General features: G+C 40.2%; 1 protein-coding gene across 2 annotated transcripts in view; it reads left to right on the top strand.

The window, feature by feature from the left end:
* SVEP1 (sushi, von Willebrand factor type A, EGF and pentraxin domain containing 1) overlaps window positions 1-21,734 on the top strand; it is a 142,276-nt gene that overhangs the window by 62,444 nt on the left and 58,098 nt on the right. For both annotated transcript variants that reach the window (XM_067553209.1, XM_067553210.1), the window contains exons 12-28: window positions 124-318; window positions 1,637-1,758; window positions 2,932-3,040; window positions 5,308-5,499; window positions 5,859-6,092; window positions 6,687-6,848; window positions 7,345-7,506; window positions 8,349-8,510; window positions 9,107-9,198; window positions 11,336-11,432; window positions 12,166-12,279; window positions 13,207-13,320; window positions 14,448-14,649; window positions 15,391-15,548; window positions 16,739-16,940; window positions 17,667-17,842; window positions 19,351-19,475. In XM_067553209.1, the coding sequence (XP_067409310.1) occupies window positions 124-318; window positions 1,637-1,758; window positions 2,932-3,040; window positions 5,308-5,499; window positions 5,859-6,092; window positions 6,687-6,848; window positions 7,345-7,506; window positions 8,349-8,510; window positions 9,107-9,198; window positions 11,336-11,432; window positions 12,166-12,279; window positions 13,207-13,320; window positions 14,448-14,649; window positions 15,391-15,548; window positions 16,739-16,940; window positions 17,667-17,842; window positions 19,351-19,475 (2,618 nt within the window). The remainder of the gene's footprint in view (window positions 1-123; window positions 319-1,636; window positions 1,759-2,931; window positions 3,041-5,307; window positions 5,500-5,858; window positions 6,093-6,686; window positions 6,849-7,344; window positions 7,507-8,348; window positions 8,511-9,106; window positions 9,199-11,335; window positions 11,433-12,165; window positions 12,280-13,206; window positions 13,321-14,447; window positions 14,650-15,390; window positions 15,549-16,738; window positions 16,941-17,666; window positions 17,843-19,350; window positions 19,476-21,734) is intronic.

Below are 21,734 nucleotides of genomic sequence, written 5' to 3' on the forward strand. Positions count from 1 at the left end.
GACTTCAGTGAAAGCTGAATTAGGCCAAGAGCTTTGAAAATCCTTTCCTTCAGGGTTTCTTGTGTACTTGTTTATATTTCTCTAAAAACTATCCATATGTGAACTGAATATATTTTTTCACAGGTTCTCCCTGTGAAGTTCCCTTTACCCCAGTGAATGGGGATTTTATATGCACAGAAGACAAAGTAGGTGTTAACTGCACATTACGCTGCATGGATGGTTATAACTTTACAGCAGCTTCAACTGAACACTACTCTTGTGCCTATGAGGATGGTGTCTGGAAACCACCATATTCTACGGAATGGCCTGACTGCTCTTGTGAGTTTTATTTTCATTATTAACCTTTGTTTTTCTGCTGTAAAATGAGCTTTCAGTGTCTCGAACAATATGTGTAATTAGAAGCATGATTCAATAGCTCTTGAAATTATAACTGTTTTTACATGATAAAAAGTTTTCTGTTGTCCCTTTCCCTGAACTGTTAAGAGTCTTGTACTAAAAGGGCTTTGCAATTACAATATATTGTTTCATACGATTGATTAAAAATAATAAATAATTTAAGTCCTTGGGATTTACAAGATAGCAATGGAAACAAAGTCTGGCATGTTGGTTAAAAAAAATTAGGTTGAAATACTTTGTCTGCAGATTCGACCACCAATGTTGTTACAACTGGAGGAATGGATAACAAAGCTTTAGTAATCTGTTTGCAAAAGATTTTTGATCTATAGCAAACCAGACTCTCTGAACCCATTCAATTCCAGTGCAACTGTGCAAATTAAAATAAATTAAGAAACAACTTTACAAAAAAATAGTCCATTGAACTTCACCAATTGTGGTCCAATCAGCATTTGTTAGGAGTTTCTAATTTGAAACATGTCCAACCAAAACCTCTGCTTGGACGGCCCCAAACTCTGATGTCATTTGAAATCCAAATCTGAATATAGTATATATACTTCAGATGAATGAATAATAATGAATATACTTCAAATGAAGTCCATCTTTGTGGTGGATTGTATGATCACTGAGTAGACCTTAATCATACAAGGAGCCCCTATAGACTACAACACAAGTCAGGGTGTTACAATTATGGATCAGTCCAAAATCCCTGATCTGAATACCCCAGAGTTTTGGGTTGCTTGAAATCTGAATCAGAATTTTGCATTTCGAGCCAAGCTGTATTAGTAATAAGCATTAATTTATATTACTTCTCCCTATGAGGTGTATTAAAAATACTAAAAGAATAGATGGTTAAAAAAAATATTCCATGAAACTAACAGGTTCCTTTCCATTAAGAAAATGCTGAATTATGTCAACCACAGACTTTTTTTTATTTAATAGCTAGGAACTTCCACACTAAACTGTTCAATACAGTGTTATATTGGAAATGTAATTATTATCCATGGATGTTCAGTTGTTGCCACATTCTTCTCTATCTGCTGAAAGTAGTGGGATACATTTTATTGTAACAGTTAAGCTTACCATTTTTTTCTTCTATTCTTATAGTCCTCTGTTGTGATCTCCATTTAAAGAAAACCTGTTGAGTTTAGATAACATTAGTATAATCCCATCCATAGTATTCTTTTGAAACTGTTTCTCTAAAATCACAAATAGTAAAAGCTTCTTTCCCAATTCTTTTCAGTAAATCGTTTTGCAAATCATGGGTTCAAATCCTTTGAGATGCTCTACAAAGCAACGCGATGTGATGACAACAACCTTCTAAAAAGCTTTGCAGAAGCTTTTCAAAGTGCACTTGGTAAAATGGTAGGTTAGTAATACTCTTTCTTTTTTCATAAACATTTTTATTAGTATGTTGTCATTTTTTCCTCACTGTTTTTATACTGTATATCTTTGAAACTTGAAACTGAAGTTTGTTTCATTTCAAAATATAAAACGTCTCCATTGTAGGCAAAGTACACACCCGGGTTTGGTATAGTAGGGGTTGATGTGCAAACTGTTGTTTGCATCCACTGATCAGTGAGTTAACCTCAGTCTTTGTCTTGGAGTTCTAGTAAGATTTTCAAAAGTGCCTCGTGACTTAGGGCTTGTCTACATGAAGACTTAGTTTGCAGTAAGTGGGGGTGTAAATCTACTCCGCGCTAAGTGTCCATATGGACCTTGCTGCTGCACACTAAATGTTCCACTTCGATCTACTGTGCGCTTTGATCTTCTCCTGTTTACACCCCAGATTGCTGCAAACTGTTTGTATAAATGAGTCCTTAGGAATCCAAATCCTATAGATTTACAATGGGATTTTGTGTTCCTAAATCATTTAGGGTGTCTACACAGCCTGCAGGAACAATTCAGCGGGGCTCTGAAAATAGCTAAATAGACAGTGCTTTGAAGTTGCCACTCAGGCCCTGAAGCCTGGGGAGGGAGTGGGCTTGAGAGCTTGAGATCCAGGCTGAGCTGCAACTTTAAAGCGCAGTGAGGAAATAAAGCTTTTGAACAATACGTTTCCCAGCCTAAAAGCAAATAGTTCTGCACTTTTATATCACTTTCCTTCTGAGGATCACACAAACATTAATGAGTCAAGCACCTACACCATAATGGTGCTGAGAAGTGCTATTATTCCTATTTTGTAAAGGAGAAGCACAGAGAAGTTAAATGAATTACCCAAAGACGCACACAATCTGGCAGAGCTGGGACTGGGACCTAGATCAGTGACATCCCATTTTGTGCTTTAATACAAAACTATCCTTCCTCTCAAATGATTTTCCTTATTGTGTACATGCTGTTGCAAGAATACTGATACTGCACAAGTTCCCACAAACATGGTAGAAAATCCTGAATGCACAAGTTTTGAACAGTTTGATTACAATAGTTATGCAGGATGAAATTTGATGTCAGAGAGAGGGTCTGACTGGCTGCTTTGTCCTGAGATTAGATTATATATTTGTTTGTTTGTTTAATAGCTTTTCTCATTTCTGTTTACAGGTCCCATCATTCTGTGATGGTGTTGATGACATTGACTGCAGATTGGAGGATCTGCTACAGAAACATTGCCTAGAATATAATTATGACTATGAAAATGGATTTGCAATTGGTAATTTAATTATTGTGTGGTTTGCTAGCCAGAGAGGTTTAATGTGGTTTAAATACATATAGCTATACTAAACCATTATGTAGTGGGTACATTTAGCTCTGTTAGATTTAAGAGCTCTGTGTGGAACATTTTAAGGAAATAATTACAGAACACTTGAGACACTGAACAGTTTAACAATAGATCTGAGAAAATATTACACTAGTCTATCTGTTGCATTCACTACACATGTGGAGAAAAAGATGACAAAGGTGCCTCATAGTATAAAAGAACAATAAGCTATGAAACTGTTTGGCAAATCTTGCAAGAAAAGGAGTGTGGTTTTTTTTTAAAACCATTCAATTTAAAACCAAAACATTGAAGAAGGAGACGGGATGACTCTGGGGATTGTTAAGGTAACTGAGGGAGTCTTTTATTTTTGTCACTGGTTTAAATCCAGCTTGATATATGTGCTCAAGTTTACATATTATCTGTGAAAATACTCACACTGAGTAAGGATAATGTGGCCTTTAAACTGTAGGATTGGGGCCTTGGTTGGTAGTGACTGAAGGTAATTAGGAGGAAACAATGATGAAATTGCCACTAACTTCGCTTGATGAATTTCTCCAAATTTACATCAGCGTAGCTGAAATTAGAACTTGGCTCATGTTCTTTAGAGACAATAATTTAACAGATCTGTTATGAAATAGTCACAGAACATAATCCCAAGGTTCTGGCATCAATTTGCCATTAGTCACATATAAATCAGATTGTTTTTGCTATTAGTAACATATAAACTAAATAATAATGCTCAGTTATATGCAAAGATTATTTATACTTCCATATTTTTTCTAAAAAGAGATGCTGAATGGATGGAACAGCAAAAGTTTTTCTAATTCAATCATTATAAAAAGGCACATTATGTACAGAAATTCTTATTTAAACAGTCCAGGCTTAATGAATACATGGTGTAACTTATGATTTCAGGGGTGTTACACCATGGATAAATTTGACCCAATATGCTAAAGGGATAGATAAAGGGATTGGATATGGAGTCATAGGAGGTTTATGTGAGTGAGGCCCAGTTCAGCAGTGATCAAATGTTTTAATCTCATAGCTGCTCAGTCTCCTCCTATATGAAATGAGTGTGAGGGTTTAGTTCTAGTTCATCCTGGAGAGATGCCCACATCTCAGAAACCACTGTGAGATGGCACTTGTTGGAGCCTGGAGACAGAACTCCCTTCCTACCAATAGAGACAGGGCCAGACAGGTCAGGTTGAAGCACTTTGACTGGGGAACAGCTTATGTAATGCCCATTCCCTACCTCCTGTGCCTGTACATTGTCTGTCTTTTCAAGGCAAGTAGCTGCCTTCTCATCAAAACGCAGGATACCTATGGTGTATAAATGATAGTAGTGTGAGGAAGCTTGCATTGCTAACTACTGTACTTGTTCTCTGGAGAAACAGTCAACTGGTGGTCCTGGAATCTTCTGCACTAAACTAAATTAATCCAGTCCGCATTCGTACATATCAGAAGTTTACACTTGATATGTAGCAGTATGAGGTTTTGACCTATAAAGCCCTAAATGGACTGGTATCTTCCTATCTGAGAGATCACCTCTCTCCTCATGACACACTGCCTCTGTTGAGATCAGTGTGAGGGCAGAGAGGGGGAGTAACTTGAACTGGACCCTCTATAAAAGGGAAGGATCTGCTGGTTCCATGAGACTCCCTTTCATTTGGAATGACCTAGCTGCAAATCCTGTTTAAGCCAGCATTGGTGGAAGGCTGAGGATGAGATTTCTGCCTGTTCAGAGTGGGATGGGCTGAGGGGTTAAATGGGGTTATTCTGCTGATTGTCATTAGAGGAAGTGTGGTAGATTGACAGTGCTGCTGCTTTGGACAATTTGTTGTATACATTCTTCTAGCAATGTGGGGGTTTTTTTAAGGCTTGGTCTACACTGACAAAGTTTTACTGTGAGCTCTGCAGGTTAGAGAAAGGATTGCTTTAACTGACATGGCTATGACAGTAAAAGCCCTAGTGTAGGCACAGTTATATTGGAATAAGGAGCTTTATATTTACGTGGTTTATGTCCTTTTGCCAAACCACTCATATACCAGTACAGCTGGAACTAAACTAGGGGTTTGCAGCTTTACCTATACCAGCATAGCTAAACTGGTAAAATGGCTAGATGTAGACAAGAACAGGCTTCCTTTTGATGGAGAGGGGGTTTTTTAGATAAAAGTCTTATTTTGCACGCCAGTTTGCTTCTCTTTCGTGTCTTGTTGCAGGACCTGGTGGTTGGGGCGCAGCAAACCGTCTGGATTATTCCTATGATGACTTCCTTGACATCGTGCAGGAAGAACAGATACAAACGCCCCTCTCTGCCTCTGTGAAAACAGCACCCTCCCGGGTCAAGAGACACAAAAAACTCAACATTCCAATGACAGATCATAAAATTAAGTTAATATTTAACATCACTGGTAAGGAAAAACTTCCCTTCATCCTCATCCTCCTCCTTTTTAAAATTTATTCTTAACAAAATATTACATTGTCTGCAGTTCATGAAACCAGCAGAAAATGCAGACCACAGGTTCCTCCTTGAGTTTATAACCACATTTTCGCACTAGCTCCTTTCTTAGGTCCCATGTTTGTGTGGTCTGCACTGTATACATTTCCCACTTTACATTTTGGTAAAACACGGATTTGCAGGGTCAATTCCTTTTGACCATAGTAACAATGATCCCTGCTTTTTTGGTCCACGCTTATAAATGCTGTGGCCTGAACGGCAATAAGATCTGTAATTCATTGTGTATGCGTGTGTGTTCTTTTTAAATCCCAGCTAGCGTGCCATTGCCTGATGAAAGGAATGATACAGTGGAATCAGAAAATCAACAGCGTCTACTTAAAACTCTAGAGACTATCACTAACAGGCTGAAAAGGACACTCAACAAGGAACCCATGTATTCTTTTCAGTTTGCATCAGAATTAGTGGTAGCTGACAGCAACTCACTGGAAACAGAGAAAGCCTTTCTGTTCTGCAGACCAGGTTCAGTGCTGAGAGGGCGAATGTGTGGTAAGCCAAAAGCTCTGTATCTCCTGGGCTTTATATCCCGTATCTGTGATTTTTTTTAAAAATAAGGTCCTAGGGAGATATTTTTTTGGGGTGGGGTATTAGCACAGACATCATAGAATCGCAGTAGCTGAGACCTGCCAAAGCAATATAATGTCTAATGCTTTTGTGCAGTCTGCCTTCTGAACTGTGGTCTGCGCTAAAAATTGGCTATGTAAAAAGGGCCCCTTACCTAACATCTGCTCCCTATATGAACTCGGTTGTATCAGCTCACTTTGGTGATGGAAAATGGTTATCCACAGCCTTTTACTAATGTTAGCCCTGCCAATCCAGCATAGCTCAGAGAGAGAGAGAGTGAGCTGAATCCTATTCCTTCCTATGCATCATGAATACAATACAATTCCAGTCAGTTCCCCCTGTGCAAACCCACTCTGATCAGTGAGATTGCACATAGGTCACTGAATCCACATCGCCAAGATTCAGATAAAGTGGGTTAGGCTAAATGAAGTTGCCCTGAAATACCAAGAAGAGTATCTGCTTATTGTCAAGTATTCCATGATTAACCTGTGGTTTATTTTTCCTTCTCTGAAATCCCAGTTAACTGCCCTTTGGGTACCTATTATTCTCTGGAACATCACACTTGTGAAAGCTGCTGGACTGGATCCTATCAAGATGAGGAAGGGCAGCTGGAATGCAAAAGTTGCCCTTCTGGTAGCTATACCGAATACCTCCACTCGAGGAGTATCTCTGAATGTAAAGGTGTGAGCTCAGCATTCAGAATATAATTGCTTTTAAATGAATAAAGGCCACAGTTTACTTTCTACTGCTTGAAACTACTAAGCATTGCAAAACATACATAGAATAGCACCACAGAAAGTTAAATGGATTGATGTGTTACTTTAAGGTTCTTGCCTAGATCCTGACTACCCCTGTGTGAGCACATGTGGGGAGGAGAGAATACTTTTGCTGTATAGCATGTGGTTTAGATGTGCCCATTATTTATAGTGAAATAAACAACGCTCAGAAAAAAATAAAGGCATTTGGAGAGGAAATTGATGTGTTGTCTGAACTTTGCGAAACACTTCATTGAGCACAGTCTTCTGGCTTACAAATGTCCTAGTCGCTCTTTCTTCCAACGGTTGCCTGTCAACGTATTATAAAATGTTATCTTTATTTTTAGGGGACAGGAGACATACTTTCTGTTAGATATTGCTTAACCTTATGCCTAATCTTTATGTTTTATTTTGCCTTTTAGCTCAGTGCAAGCAGGGAACGTACTCACCTAATGGTCTTGAGACCTGTGAATCATGTCCTCTTGGCACATATCAGCCTGCATTTGGATCTAAAAACTGCATCTCCTGTCCAGAAAATATGTCAACAGTGAAAAGAGGAGCTGTGGCTATCTCAGCATGTGGAGGTTTGTGAAGACAAGGCCAGTGAAATCCCTGAAAACAGAATATTGCTAAATACTGTCCACTATAGCCCCATTTATCTGACCTCAGGTTACCGTGCAGCTCCTGGTTGACTGCAGTGCACTTATGCCTCCCAGCAGCAGTGTGCATAATTTTTTGCTGCCCTGCATACTGAAAACCCTTTTTTCTGAAAGAGTTCAAAGATGGGGTTGTGTGTAAGCCCTGTGTCAGATATCCTGATGGTTATGTGACAATAAAACCTTTCCATTTTTTTTTTTTTTTTTATTAAGAGAAAGCATTACTAGATGTTTGGTAACAATCCAAGCAATAGCCAGTCATTTTTGTGGGTCAAAGTCCTGAGGTCCTTACTCAGTTTTTACTGAGTCTGCTTTCGAAGTAAACTACCATCAGTGGGTTCTGTCGTGGTTCAGACCCGTTTGGGGCAGTTGCACCCCAGAGGCTCATGAGAAGAACAGTCCACAGTGAGAGTGGAACAGGGAAGAGAATCTGTCTCAGGGTGTTGATAGTGATCCCTAGACCTTGTTGAAAATATGTTTGTGCATTGCCAGAACTTCAAGGGGTGTGTTTGATTGAATTCGAAATCTGTCTCCATAGGAACAAAGATGACATGGAAACATTTCTCTGGTTTTTATGTTTTATAAAAAATTTTATTTGGATCCGTATTTAACCTGAGTGACCCTTTAAACAAGCACACATTTTAGTTGTGAAATTCTCATGATTATTGGCCTAATCTTGTAGGACTGAGGCAATAACTGCCTGATGATGGTGGGGAAAAGACCATGAACTGGGAGCCAGCAGTGATTAGAGTTTGTTTTGCACTTTGCAGTACCTTGTCCAGCAGGGGAATTCTCTCGCTCTGGTTTAATGTCTTGCTACCCGTGCCCCAGGGACTACTACCAACCAGACCCAGGAAAGTCCTACTGCTTATCTTGTCCCTTTTATGGGACAACTACAATCATTGGTGCCAGATCCATCACAGACTGTTCAAGTAAGTTGATTAATTTTCTCCAGAGAATGTGACCGAGGGTGGCAGGATCTGGCCCTTAGTGAAAATGGTATCCATTCAAAGGAAAAATACTCCATTCTCCTTCCACAATGTTCGTCACACATTTCTACCAATGCATTTGCCCCTGACCTGCAGCACCCCTGATATTCCTTTCCTAGGTTAACTATGAGGTATCAGGAGATGCCAGTCAGATAAAGTTGTGGATGATTGTGTGATATGGACTAAGGTTCCCTAATAGAGTCTAGATCGTAACCCCATTGAAAACAATGAGAGTTTTGCCGTTGGCCTGTAGAAACTACATTGAGGTAGACAGACTAATGTGATTTATGTGACAATCTAAGCTCTAACTCAAGACTGGAGAGGAATAAATCTAAAGAATGAATTCACCACCATGCCCCATGCTTTCTACATTTATTATTGATGTTCATGTTTTGGAATTGAATGTGTTTTTACTGTAAGTTTTGGTATTTATTCTCACAAATCCACTTCCCTCATAGCATTTTTAAATGCATCAGTGCAATGCAATAAGAATCTTGTCACGCTACATTAACAGCTGCTTTCATATTAATTCTATTTAGGTTTTGGTTCTACTTTCACAGCGGCTGAGGAGAGTGTAATGGTACCAGTCTCTCCAGAAAATATCAGCAAGAAGTACAAAGCAAGCAGTCAGGCAAGGACAAGATTTTTTTATTGACGCTAACTCTAATGGAAGAAACAGAGTATCTGATGCCAATATTGAATGTCTAATGCCTTCCACAATATAATTGTGATTCTGAGTTTATTTTCCAGTCTAGGCAGGCTAGCTTCAGTTGATTAAAGTGATCAAACATTTGTGCCCTATAACTCCGTAGCTGCCTAATATATATATTAGTTCTAATTAACGGCTTTATGCAGCAGAAATCAAAAATATATATATTCGCATTTTCTAATAAGCTCTTCCACTCAATGGTAATTTAATAGTGATTCACTAAAATATTGTATTTTAAAATTCCACTACAATAATAGAACTGTATTTGGGAGTCTTTACAGTGCTACAGGACTCTCGTTGTTTTTACCCATTACAAGGGTTAACTTGAGCTACCTAGATGCTTCCTCTGTGAAGCAAAGAGTGGTTAAGGGGGAAATTGACCTCAGCTGAAAACAATATAGAAGATTGTACTCATGAATACTCACGGTTCTTCTTCGAGTGCTTGCTCATGTCGATTCCATTGTAGATGCGTGCACACTCCCGTGCACGGTTACCAGAATTTTTTTTCCCTTAGCAGTACGCGTAGTGCCAGCTTTGGCACCCCCTGGAGTCCCATGCACATGTCGCAGTATAAGGCACCGCCGGCCCTATGCCACCTCAGTTCCTTCTTTCCACCTCTTCGATGTGCTGGCAGCTGCGGCGCCGGCCCCGGTCGCCCTACCAGTCCACGAAGGGGTTCCCAAGATGGTTAAAACCTTGTGGCAAACGCCATCCTCCTTGCCATCAACCTCTAAAAGGGCGGAGAAGAAGAACTACAAGGGGTTCAAGTACTTGTTCAAGTTCTTGTTTACGCACCCTTCCCTGGATTCTCTGATAGTGGCGGCTGCCAACGAGCAGGACAGACAGAGACAACCCGGCACGACCTGCAAAAAACAAAGACAATAAGAAATTGGATTTGTTTGGGAGAAAAATTTATTCTGCATTAAGTCTGCAATTCCGGATCAAAAACCAGCAGGCGCTGCTAGGGAGGTATAATTATAACCTCTGGGACTCCCTGGAATGTTTCGGTGAGGCTCTGCCCCAGGAACAGGCACCAGATTTTACCACCCTCCTAGAGGAGGGCAAGACAGTGGCCAGGGCTGCTTTGCAGGTACCATTGGAAGCGGCTGACTCGGCTGCAAGATCGATGGCCTCCGTGATCTCCGTATGCCGGTGCTTGTGGTTACAATCGTCCGGTCTGTCCCAGGAGGTGCAACAGTCCATCCAGGACCTGCCATTCGATGGAAGTGCACTCTTCTTGGAACAGACCAACACCAAACTTCATGGGCGAAAGGACTTGAGGGCCACTTTGCGCTCGTTGGGCCTTTACACGCCACAGGCCTCGAGGAGGCGATTCCACCGGTAGCAGCAACCTAGGTACCAGGCCCAGTGCCTCAGGACCTTCCGGAGGAGAGACGGAGACAGAAATTTTAGGTTGCGCAGATTGAGCCCGTCTTACTTCTCAGCCAATCAGCCAACCCCTTCCCGGTGCTCTAGTCGACCGCGCCAATCGTTTTGATGCTGCGCCCAAGGATGGCTTTCCAGTCTCACACCAGGATCCTATTTCCGCAAGATTCCACAACCAACTTACCCCTTTCCTCCCAGCATGGGTCCGTATAACTTCAGATCATTGGGTCCTGGGACCATTGTAGCGGACTATGCCCTACAGTTTTCTTCCCCCCTTCCACATACCCTCTTCAGGGACCCCTCTCACAAGCAACTCCTAATGCAGGAGGTGGAGAACCTTGCACTGGGAGCTGCGGAGGAGGTTCCAGCAGACCTGAGAGGAAGAGGCTTCTATTCCTGCTACTTCCTCATCCCCAGGGCAAAGGGGGACCTCAGGACCATCTTAGTAGGTACTCTGTAAAGAGATTGAAACCATAAGAATAATGAACAAGCCAATGAATGAAGACAGAATTAGTGTAACAGACGTATGGAGAGCTAAAAGGTTATGACCGTGAGTTAGAGGTTTGCTGTTTAGATTTGGAATAGATATTTGTCTATGTAACACACATGGTTGAGAAACACACATGGTTGTATCTCCACCTCTTTGATTCTCTATTGTTCCCATCTGTGACAGGTTTTTCATGAGTGTTTCCTGGAACCATGCCATAATAATGGCACATGCAAACAACTTGGAAGTGGGTACATTTGCATGTGCCCGCCTGGATACACAGGTAAAGTGTGTGTTGTATAGAGGGGACGTAGTCTCATAATATTAAAGAGTTAGAAACTTCGGTTCTAAGGAGCGATTATAAAAGAGCATGACTCTGCCAGCAGGAAAAGCACATAATATAATGACTGGAAATGTCTATTGCTGACACAAATTATTTATTATTCATCACACTTTTTAAAAAAATGAAGAACTGTTCCCTTTGTTGTATGATTGATCTCAAAGTTTGTTCTCTAAGCAGGATTTTCAAAAGGCTCGTGTTGGCCTACGCTCTGCTCCTAGTGGAGTTAATGGTAACATCCCCATTGACTTCAGTGGGAGCAGCATCAGACCAAGACTGAATACATTTGAAAATCCCACTGCTTGACCACAGCTGTGATCAGAAAGGACTGAGAAACTCACACTGCCGTCCATTAATCCCATTAGGTCCACTTTTGCATGTATCCATTGTGAGCTCTGCAGTTGCTCCAGAGCAACTTGATATGTTATATTCCCCAATGACTATTTTTAAAATAAATGGTAGGAATGTATTAAGTTTGAAAACCTGAAGCTGATCAGATTGCATTTTATTATTGCCTGATCTGCACTGTAACTTTCTGATAGCATTTTGTCACAGGTCTCTGGCAAATTTCTGTGTTTTAAAGCAAAGATAATGGTCCGTAATGCCCTCCATGTTTCTGAGTGACTTCATCCGACTTTCTTTTTGTGTTCTCAGTTGTGATCCTTTTTCATTTTAGGCTTAAAGTGTGAAAAGGAGATTGACGAGTGCAAGTCATCCCCCTGCCTCAACAGCGGAGTTTGCAAAGATGGCATTGGGACATTCACATGCCAGTGCCAGCCAGGCTATAGAGGTAACAGAAGTGATGTAAATACTTAAAACTCCTCTTCACAAGGGTGTCAGTTCCACGTGGCATAAACAAAACAGACCTATTAGGGTCATGCTTATTTCTTTACTGACTCCCATGGCCTTATAACAAGGGTGAATCTGGCCCATTGGACAGAGAAAACCTTTGGTGTAAGGGAATATTTTGTGAAGTAAAATGATTAATATTCAAGATGCATTCTGTGTGTGTGTGTTTAGTAACACTTCTGTTCTGAAAAAAGGAATAACAGTGAAAGAAATATTAACTTGTTACCGTTGTGGAAAAATGCTAATGAAACCTAATGTTGTAAGGTCCTGATTTAGCAAGACACTTATGCAGTTACCTAACTGTAAGCGCGTGAGTAACCCTGAGGGTGCCTAATTGTTTTTTTCACCTTTACTTTTTGTCTTAGAAGAGAAACGGTATTGAGCACATGTGTGCATACACACACACACAAATACACTCAATGAGACTACTCACATGCTTAAAGTCAGGCACCTGCTTTCATATCTTGCTGAACTGAGGTCTTCATCAGCAATGTAATGATAAAATAAGGTATCAAATAGGTATCCTCCTACTCCTATGTATGGGCAGATATAAAAAGGCCTAGTATTTTCCACCTAAGCAGTTCCTGCCCTATAAAAGATTTTTATGTAAATATGAATTAAAATTATACATGTGCTGAATGCTTTAGAATACTTGGGCTCCAAAGTCTCAGTAACTATATGTATGGATGGGCAACTGTTCACATCCATATGCATCCTTGAGAGATTTTATCTCCTGCTCTCAATAACCTTTTATGGCATGAGTAATATTTAGCCATTATGGCTTTCAAAACCAATCACTACAGGATGCCTATGATGTATGTGTTCAAATACCGTATATATCATGTCTTGTGACCATCATTGTTTGAAGGTTTACTGTGTGAAGAAGATATAAATGAATGCAAGTCTAATCCATGTTTGAACGGAGCACTTTGTGTTGATGACGTCAATGCTTATCACTGTACATGTCCAGAAGGATTCAAAGGTAAGCCATATTGATTGATTGATTTAGTTTTTATTTATTTTAACCAGAAACATGTTACCTTATGCTCTGTAGTATAGTGTAATTCAAGGTTATCTTCATATATTTGCTATGTTTATGCATTGATTTGAGCATAAGAAGATGTGGTCTGGTGTCTTCAGGTACATGAGATCTGGTTTCTATTCCCGGCTTTGCATGACCTTCAGCAAAGAATAACAACATCCATCTTGATGAAGTACTTTGAGTTGATAGACAAGTGTTAAATATTATTGATGCTGTTATTTATTTATTTATTATATAGCATATCCATGGGCCAAATCCTCCCCATCTGTGTTAGAAATTGCTTCCCATCCCATTTAGCTCTGCAACTTTTTGTTGCTTTGTGTCTCATTAAAAACACTTGAAATCTTACACAGTTTCTGCAGCTTTGCATATCTCACAACTTAGAACTTTATGCACAATTAAACTCCTGGATAGTTTTCTTAAAAAATGAAAAGGTTCCAACCTCATTTCCGTTGTAGCAATACTTTCTCTCCTCTGTATCTCTCATCATTTGCTCAGAATGGTCTCTCAGCATTTGACTGCATATGTTTCAATATCCTTAGTGCCCATTCTGCATCCTTACACACAAAACTGCCTGGGAATGTATAGAGAGTTCCTGGGGATTTTGGTGATGAAAGATCAGGCCCTGAACCTGTATTGACACCTGAGTGTTGTTACTTTACCACTTACAAGCTGACAGATGTGACATACAGTACTTCTTATCTGAAGAACCCAACATACTAACAAAATTGGTAGCGCTCATTTCTGTACATTCCCAGTAAAAGCTTTATTTTTAAAAAATGTTGACAACGTGTAATGAGGATATATTTCTATAACTGTAAAGTTGATTCCTGCATCTCCTCTACAGTTGCATCCAATCAATGCAATATATTTTACGCTGAGGAAAAATGCCAGCCACTGAGCTAATCCGTTGTTTGCCATTCCCCAAAGAATTCTGCACAATTTTAATTGCTCTCTGGATTTGTCAGACACTCCGAATCCTGGAAATTGCTTACTGATTGTTCCTAATAGATTTTGAATCTTTTAAAATTGAATGTAAAGCTATGACTTGGTCCCTCTCTTCCCAGGCACTCACTGTGAAACCGAGGTGAATGAATGCCTTTCCAACCCCTGTCTAAACGCAGGCATTTGTGAGGATCAGCTCAGGAGTTTCCACTGCAAGTGCCTTTCTGGGTTTACTGGTGTCTTGTGTGAAAAAAACATTGATGAGTGTCTCAGCAGACCCTGTAAGAATGGGGCCACATGCAAAGATGGTATCAACAGCTTCAGGTGAAAAACTGCTGACTGACCTCATGTAATATGCAAAGCCAGATGTCCTGCAGTGTCTGGGTTTCCTCAAAGATTTTAGCAAAGGCTATAGGGCTGATTCATCAAGTGGTCTCAACGTGCATCCCAATGTGAGAGAAAGGTGGACATTTTAAAATGAAAAAAATGTGATGGTGGTGTTTTAGCTTTTGTTAAAGGTATGATAGATACTGTGGAGAATGTTGCAGGAGAGGGGTTGAAAGTGAAAGTGCAGTCGGGCTGCCACTCTTACAGTGTTAGGAAATTACAAGGTACTATTTTCCTGAATCAGTTTTCCCTCAGGCTGTATTGGGGGATCCTTGGAGGTTTTTAACTTCCTACTATAGCGCTGAACAATGATAATCGATTTGTGTATCCCATATGATCAAGTTTCCTGTGTAGGGCTGGGGTAAATATGGGTATTGATGGACCTCAGCCCTTCCTGTCTTCTATTTTTATGTTTCATAAAAGTGAACCTGAACCAAAAAGTTTGTTTCTGGATCCAGATCAGAACTTTTCTGTTGTTTATGTTCTGTTCTACTCCATTTTAGAGAGAGGAGCCAGTTGTGAATTTCAGGATTCCATAATATTGGGGTGCCCCTTTCATGTTCTGGCTTTTTGTAATGTCACTGGATCTCTAACAGAAACAATGAGTACTTCCAATCTACAGATATATGAACCCTAAAAGCGGCCACAATAGAAGAGCATTTTTGTTTTCATCCTCAGATGTCAGTGTGTGACAGGGTACACGGGACTGCACTGTGAAGTGAACATCAATGAGTGTGAATCCAATCCCTGTTTAAACCAAGCAACGTGTGTGGATGCCTTGAACTCGTACGTTTGTAAATGTCCTCCTGGCTTTACAGGCAGCAGGTGTGAAACAGGTACACAGGATCAGAGTGTCAGTAAAAGATGGCTTGGCAAAGCCTCTGGGCAAAAATTACACTGGCTGAGTTGATGCCATATGGCTTCCCTGTACAGTGGCTAGCAGAGTGGGGTCTTGATCCTACGCAAAGCCATTGCGTACTACTGCAATACAAATAATAATAATAATCTCAAACGCAGCCTGTAAATACGAAGTAACATCCTGCATGCTAGCAAACAATATTTTGATAGTTTTTCTTTACTTAAAAGCAAAGTACCTAGTTTGTTGTGCATTATATGCTTTAGAAGTTCAATCTGGGCTTCTTTCACATGTCCCTTGTACTTCACATACTACTTGTGATGCTTTGTATCAGAAAGTCACAGATAATGAGATGATAAAGCACATAAGGTTTCACTATATAGTCTTAAAGACAACTGGTCAAATTCAAATCTGGTGAAATGCCTTTGATTTCAGCAAGATAACAGAGGAGATAAATTTGGCTCAATAACATTTGTCTTTTAGACAGGACATTAGCCTGTGATACCTTCTGCCCATATGTGATGGATCTTCTGATGGAAGTTAAAGATCCGCTGGCAATTTTTATGAAGGGGCAGGAGACATGTTGGTCGTCTATGCATCATCTCAGATGAACAGTTTCTAAAGCACAGGGCTTTATAAGAACTACTACTGAATGCATAATGGGTGCTGCGTTTGCACAGTTTCCATTTTACTTCTTTGTAAAGCACCTTGCAGTACCTTGAACATGAAAGATACACATTCTGTTCCATAACTGCGCAATATGCTTTTTAATGTCATAAATAAAGACCCATGTCTCTGTTTGGTCCCATTTTGTCCACAGGTCCAATCAGGCACTTTTGGACGTAGGATAGCCAGGTGGACATGTTGGTTGTTTGACAGAGGGCTGAAGGGTACATCCAGTGTTGTGAAAGGTTCATGTTCATTATCCAGCAGAAAATTGAGATTTTTTTAATTGTGCTTCTTAAACCCTGCATCTTTCTTTTCTAGGTATTGAAGGCTCCATGTGAATACCTTGTAGGCTAAAAATAAAATATTTCTAGTTCAATCCAGCTGAGAGCAAATAATTTTAGCCTGGTTGTGTTTAGTTTTATTGCATTTGATTAAGTTTCTTTTAGTTTGTTGATACATTTGCAAGAATGTAGATCTGAAAATTGTTCTTGTTTGTTGCAGAACAGTCCTCTGGGTTTAACCTGGATTTTGAAGTGTCTGGTATCTATGGCTATGTCATGCTTGACGATATTCTCCCATCACTTGGTGACATCACCTGTGCATTCTGGATGAGATCCACTGATACTACTAACTATGGGACTCCAATTTCTTACGCAGTGGAGAATGGAAGTGACAATGCATTTCTGCTAACAGATTACAATGGGTAAGTCAACCAGTAGTGGCATTATCTTTCTTCCTAGATTATAACTGCATTTTAGTTGTTAGAGGGGAGTCTGAAATCAAACTCTAAGTTCCAATAACACTTGTCTTTGGGGAAGTGCATAGCTGAAACGGAATCAAAACTGTGTAGCTGGAGTTGCCCTTTCTTATTGAGTTGTCCCTGGGTTTAATTCCAAAACCACTTTTTGCCAGTGGGGCCTGTGGCAAAGTAGCAATGCTCAGAAGGCAGAATAGTTCTTCCTGCCTTTTTTTTACACAGAATGAAAAAGTTGTATTTAATGTAGTATTTACCTTAAAAAGGATCTTATCCTTAGGCATATTGATTGTGGTGACTGACCCTCTGGCCAAGGGGCTGTGAGACACCAAGAGCAACTCAAGTTTAGGAATCCACGGAAAAAATATGATTGAAATTCCTTTTTTTTTTTTTTGTTTTTTTTTTTGGTAGTATTTACAGAGCTAAATATGTGGGAAATGACCCTTATTTCACTTTCTGTGAGTACGATCACTCTCAGGTCTTCTCTCTGGGAACAAATATGGCACCAAGGGCTTCCTGTGTGAGCTGGGGAAACTTAACTGCCTTCAGTAAACTACACATCCTGCATATGGAGTGGCAAGCAGGAAGAAAACTTTATTTTTTTAAAAAAGAATGCTACATTCATTAACTCTCCACATGTGATTGAATGTGTCTTGGTATCTCCTTTTGATGCAGCTGGGTTCTTTATGTGAATGGGAAAGAGAGGATCACAGATTGTCCCTCAGTGAATGACGGGAACTGGCATCACATTGCAGTCACCTGGACATGCACGAATGGAGCCTGGAATGTGTACATTGATGGGAAGTTATCTGATGGAGGCAGCGGTCTATCCGTAGGATCAAAAATCCCCGGTATATCTTGTTAACATTTGTTGGGCTCTGTTGTTTTTTTTCTCTTGTTATTGTAGGGCTTGGGAGGTTTTGTTTATTTCTGTGTTTAACACGTTCAGCATTTACATAGGGCTCAATTCTTTCATTCTTCTTCAGGCTGGGTAGTACCTTGGTCCATGAGTAGTCTTTCACTGCAACCAATGGGAATATTCATGGAGTAAGGTCTCATACAGGCTGAGTAAGGATGGCAGAATCCAGCCCATGCTAAATTGACTTGAGAATGTTTTAGTGAAAATAGATCTCACAACTGGATGTCTGTGTTAAACTCAGGAGTGATTTTGGTTTGGAAGCACATATGTAGAGGTGAGAAAATCTGGTTTTATTCTCATAAATCACAGGCTCCTTTCTGGAGTTTGATTACTGTAATACCTCTTCCTGGCAGTATATGATCTGTCTTTTACATTTGCTAAAATATGAATGACAGAATTGATTTTTGTCCACTTCTTTCATTATTTCCTTTGATATGAGGAAGATGTTAGGATTCATTTGTTGTTGGTTCCTTTAGGACCTGGCCCTTTCCCCGTTGAAATCAGTGGCAAAACTCCCATGATATCATCAGGAGGATGATCAAGCCCTTAACTACCTGCTTGAAAATTAAAGGCACTAACAGATTGCATGACATACAGTATTTGGAGGGTGTTCCAGTCAGAGCAACTGTCACATTGTAGTGTTAAAAGAGACATGCAGTATGTAATCTCCTGGGAGACCCCAAGAGCGGTCAAAGGTCCATGCTTTACAGAGACGAGTATTGGTCATTTAAAATCTTTTAACTTCACAGCCTACAGAATGAAATTCCATTTTAGAACAGTCTTCTTTGAAACATAGCATGGCTTTTATTTGTAACGGTAAAGCTCTTGCAGGGTTCTGTGTGCCATCCCTCTCTTCCCTACCACACTGCGGCTCTCTCCAAAGTCTGGACATAAGGCGGGAAGGCATCTGGCTCCCTTTGCCCTCACTCGCATGTCCACGTGGCACTGCCCACAAACTGGTCTTTGACGTTAGTGCTAATATGAGATGAGCTGAAACAGAATTAACTTGTGTGGGGCGTTACAGTGTTTACCATCAAGTCTTACGTATGGTTCTGTTGTTTGGAATCAGTTGCTCCTTTTTTCTATGTGGTATTTTAACTCTTTGGATAGTTTTGATACATTGATAAGGGATAATTTAAAGCAACAGCTAACAAGCTGTTACTGTGAAATATGCTATGGCAGTTACATTATTAGTTGTGCGGTCACATGCTTTACAGAAAAATCTGTTTTAAGGGTAACCTCTAAAAGGAAAAGGCCTTTCTTAAATGGCCACTTAAAAGTATCCCCAGTTTCCAGTACAGGTTAGTTTAACTTTTATTGATCACTGCTACTAGGTCACCAATTTTTGTGGGTTCTTTGGGTTTTTGACAGTTTTCACTATATTTACCATCATCAACCTCTGTGCAGAACAGTAGCTTCTTCATTTTTCTTTGTGTTTAGGTGGTGGCGTGCTAATACTTGGACAGGAGCAAGACCAGAGAGGAGAAGGATTCAATCCAGCAGAATCTTTTGTGGGCTCTCTTAGCCAGCTTAACATCTGGAACCATGTCCTATCCCCACAGGAGGTGAATATTTACTTAAAAGTTTGGAATCTGAGCAAAGGAATGACAACTTAAACTAGTATTAATGCATTTTTGCCTAATTGGCATGAAACAGCTCCCACTGAAGTTAATGGGAACCTGATCAGGCCCCTTATTGAGGTGATACTTTTATAGCTGTATGTCAGTATATACGCAGTAAGATTAAAATTGAAGTCTACCTTCCTTTTTGGCGGAACGTTTCCACAATAATCAACTCAGTGAGGGAGAGAGAAAGGGAAGGAGAAATCATACACAAGATGCATTGTAACCATAGTAGGGCCCTCTCGATCAGAGAAGGGAAGAAACTCCATGAAATCTACTAGAGAACTTGCTCTGCAGGTCTCATTTACATGGAAAGCACAAAGAGCTTGATCCTGCTTCTACTGAAGTCCTTGACAAAACTCCCATTAACTTCAGTGGCATATGATCAGAGTCTAAGACACTGCTGTGCTAGACACTACGGAAAGTCCTAAGGTACATAGATAGAATGGAAGCTCTGAGTGCTCAGCGCCTCTGAAAATCAGGCCACTTTTATTTACATGCTTAAAATGTGGATATAGATGCCAGACTTTAGGCCCTCAGGTTCAAAAATGTTGATCCTGCTGTCGGATAGTAATGTCCAAGGATCAATGCTCAGCATGAGTGAGGAGTCCCAGGAACACATCTCTAGCTGTTTTTCCCCTCAGAAGAAAGCAAGTACCTGCTCTTTGTCTGATTTTACTTTTTAAATTTTCTCAGTTTTGTTTTTTAAATAGCAATAATAAATTTTAAAAGGCACAAGAGATAAAACAAGAAACCTTTCTAGCCAGTGTCTGACTGTCCCTGTTCTAATTCAGTGTTTATTTCCGCTTTACCTTCTACCGTTCCGCTGTTTTCCTTTGTTCAGCATTACCCACAAGTTCTGCCACAGATTTCCTGCACTTTGTGTGTTGCCAAGGGTTATATTCTCATCTCGAGTCTCAGCGATTTTAGTGCATTATGGTAATGTGAATGTGAGTTTGAAGAAGTGCTAATTTCCTGTGCTTGAAGTCTTCATTGCTATGCCATGAAAGTGGGATTTCCAAAAGCTCTCTCACCCTGGCATAACTCCAGTCCCATTGACAGGAATGCAAAACCCCCCACTGCCTTCAACAGGAGCAGAGATAAGCCAATGAAAAGTGCTTTTGAAAATCCTACCCTTCAATTATGGTATGTACCATAATCCATGATCTTAATGCTAAAAAACAGATGTGAGACCACAACAGGAAAACTAGCCAAGTAAATTTCCCATAAACTTTTTACCTCTTTTGTTATTAGAGCTTGAAATAGTAAATCATCTTCATTGTCTCTGTTTATTTCAAAGTTATTTTATACCCTAGAGCCTTAGCCCACTGAGATGATTTGGTAAACCTTATCTTCCTACAAGCCTCCATGAAACGGAACAGAAAGATGATGTACAGAATACGTTGTCAATTGAATAAAAGAGAGGCTAAATAAACTCTTCAGGACTTCTTTCTATGTACTCTTAGCTGTCCATCGACATGTTAATCTTCTTCAGACCAGACACAGTGCTCTTTCATTTTTGCTGGAGCTTGGGTTGGGGTTCTTTTGGTTTGGTTTGTTTTTCAGTAAACTTAATGCTCATGAAAGATGCTGACCTAACAGTAGGGAAAAATGAAGTTCTCTGTACATCAGTGAATGGGAATGCAAGGTCTGTTCTTCCCTCCCTCCCCTGCCCCATCCAGTATCCTTTTACCTGGGGTCTGCACTAGGGAGATTTCCCCAAAAATTCCAAATGGTTCCAAAACTGTCTGGAGCCTTAGCGTGGATCATTTTTTAGCAGTTCATGCTGCAGGAAGGAGTTTTTTGAAGATGCTTCAGTAAAAATAAGTCAGGCTGCCGGAGCCTGGTCCATGCACCAACTCCATCCAGTTTTAAAATCTTTTATACTTCAGTGTAGATCAGGTCCAGGGGGTGAGAGTAGTTTGGTCACCATACTCATTAAATACCTGCCCTCCTCACTCAGGCTGCCAACAAGGGGCTAACTGTGACTTAAGTGTTTGTGGTGTGGACACTTATCCATCAAACAGGACAGAGACCAAACCACCCATTTCATGCAGGCCACTGACTTTTTTTTTCCATCCAGCATGAAATATTCCACGGCTTCTGAACAGATTTTCATGGCTAGTCTCCTAAGCAGGCCGATCCACTTCCAGTTCATCGCCATGTACAATGAGAGAGGAGGTTAAACCACACTAATGCTTT

This window comes from Emydura macquarii, unplaced genomic scaffold, assembly GCF_026122565.2.
Source record: "Emydura macquarii macquarii isolate MOO-44397 ecotype Brisbane River unplaced genomic scaffold, CSIRO-AGI_Emac_v2 contig_1451, whole genome shotgun sequence".
Lineage (NCBI taxonomy): Eukaryota > Metazoa > Chordata > Testudines > Chelidae > Emydura > Emydura macquarii.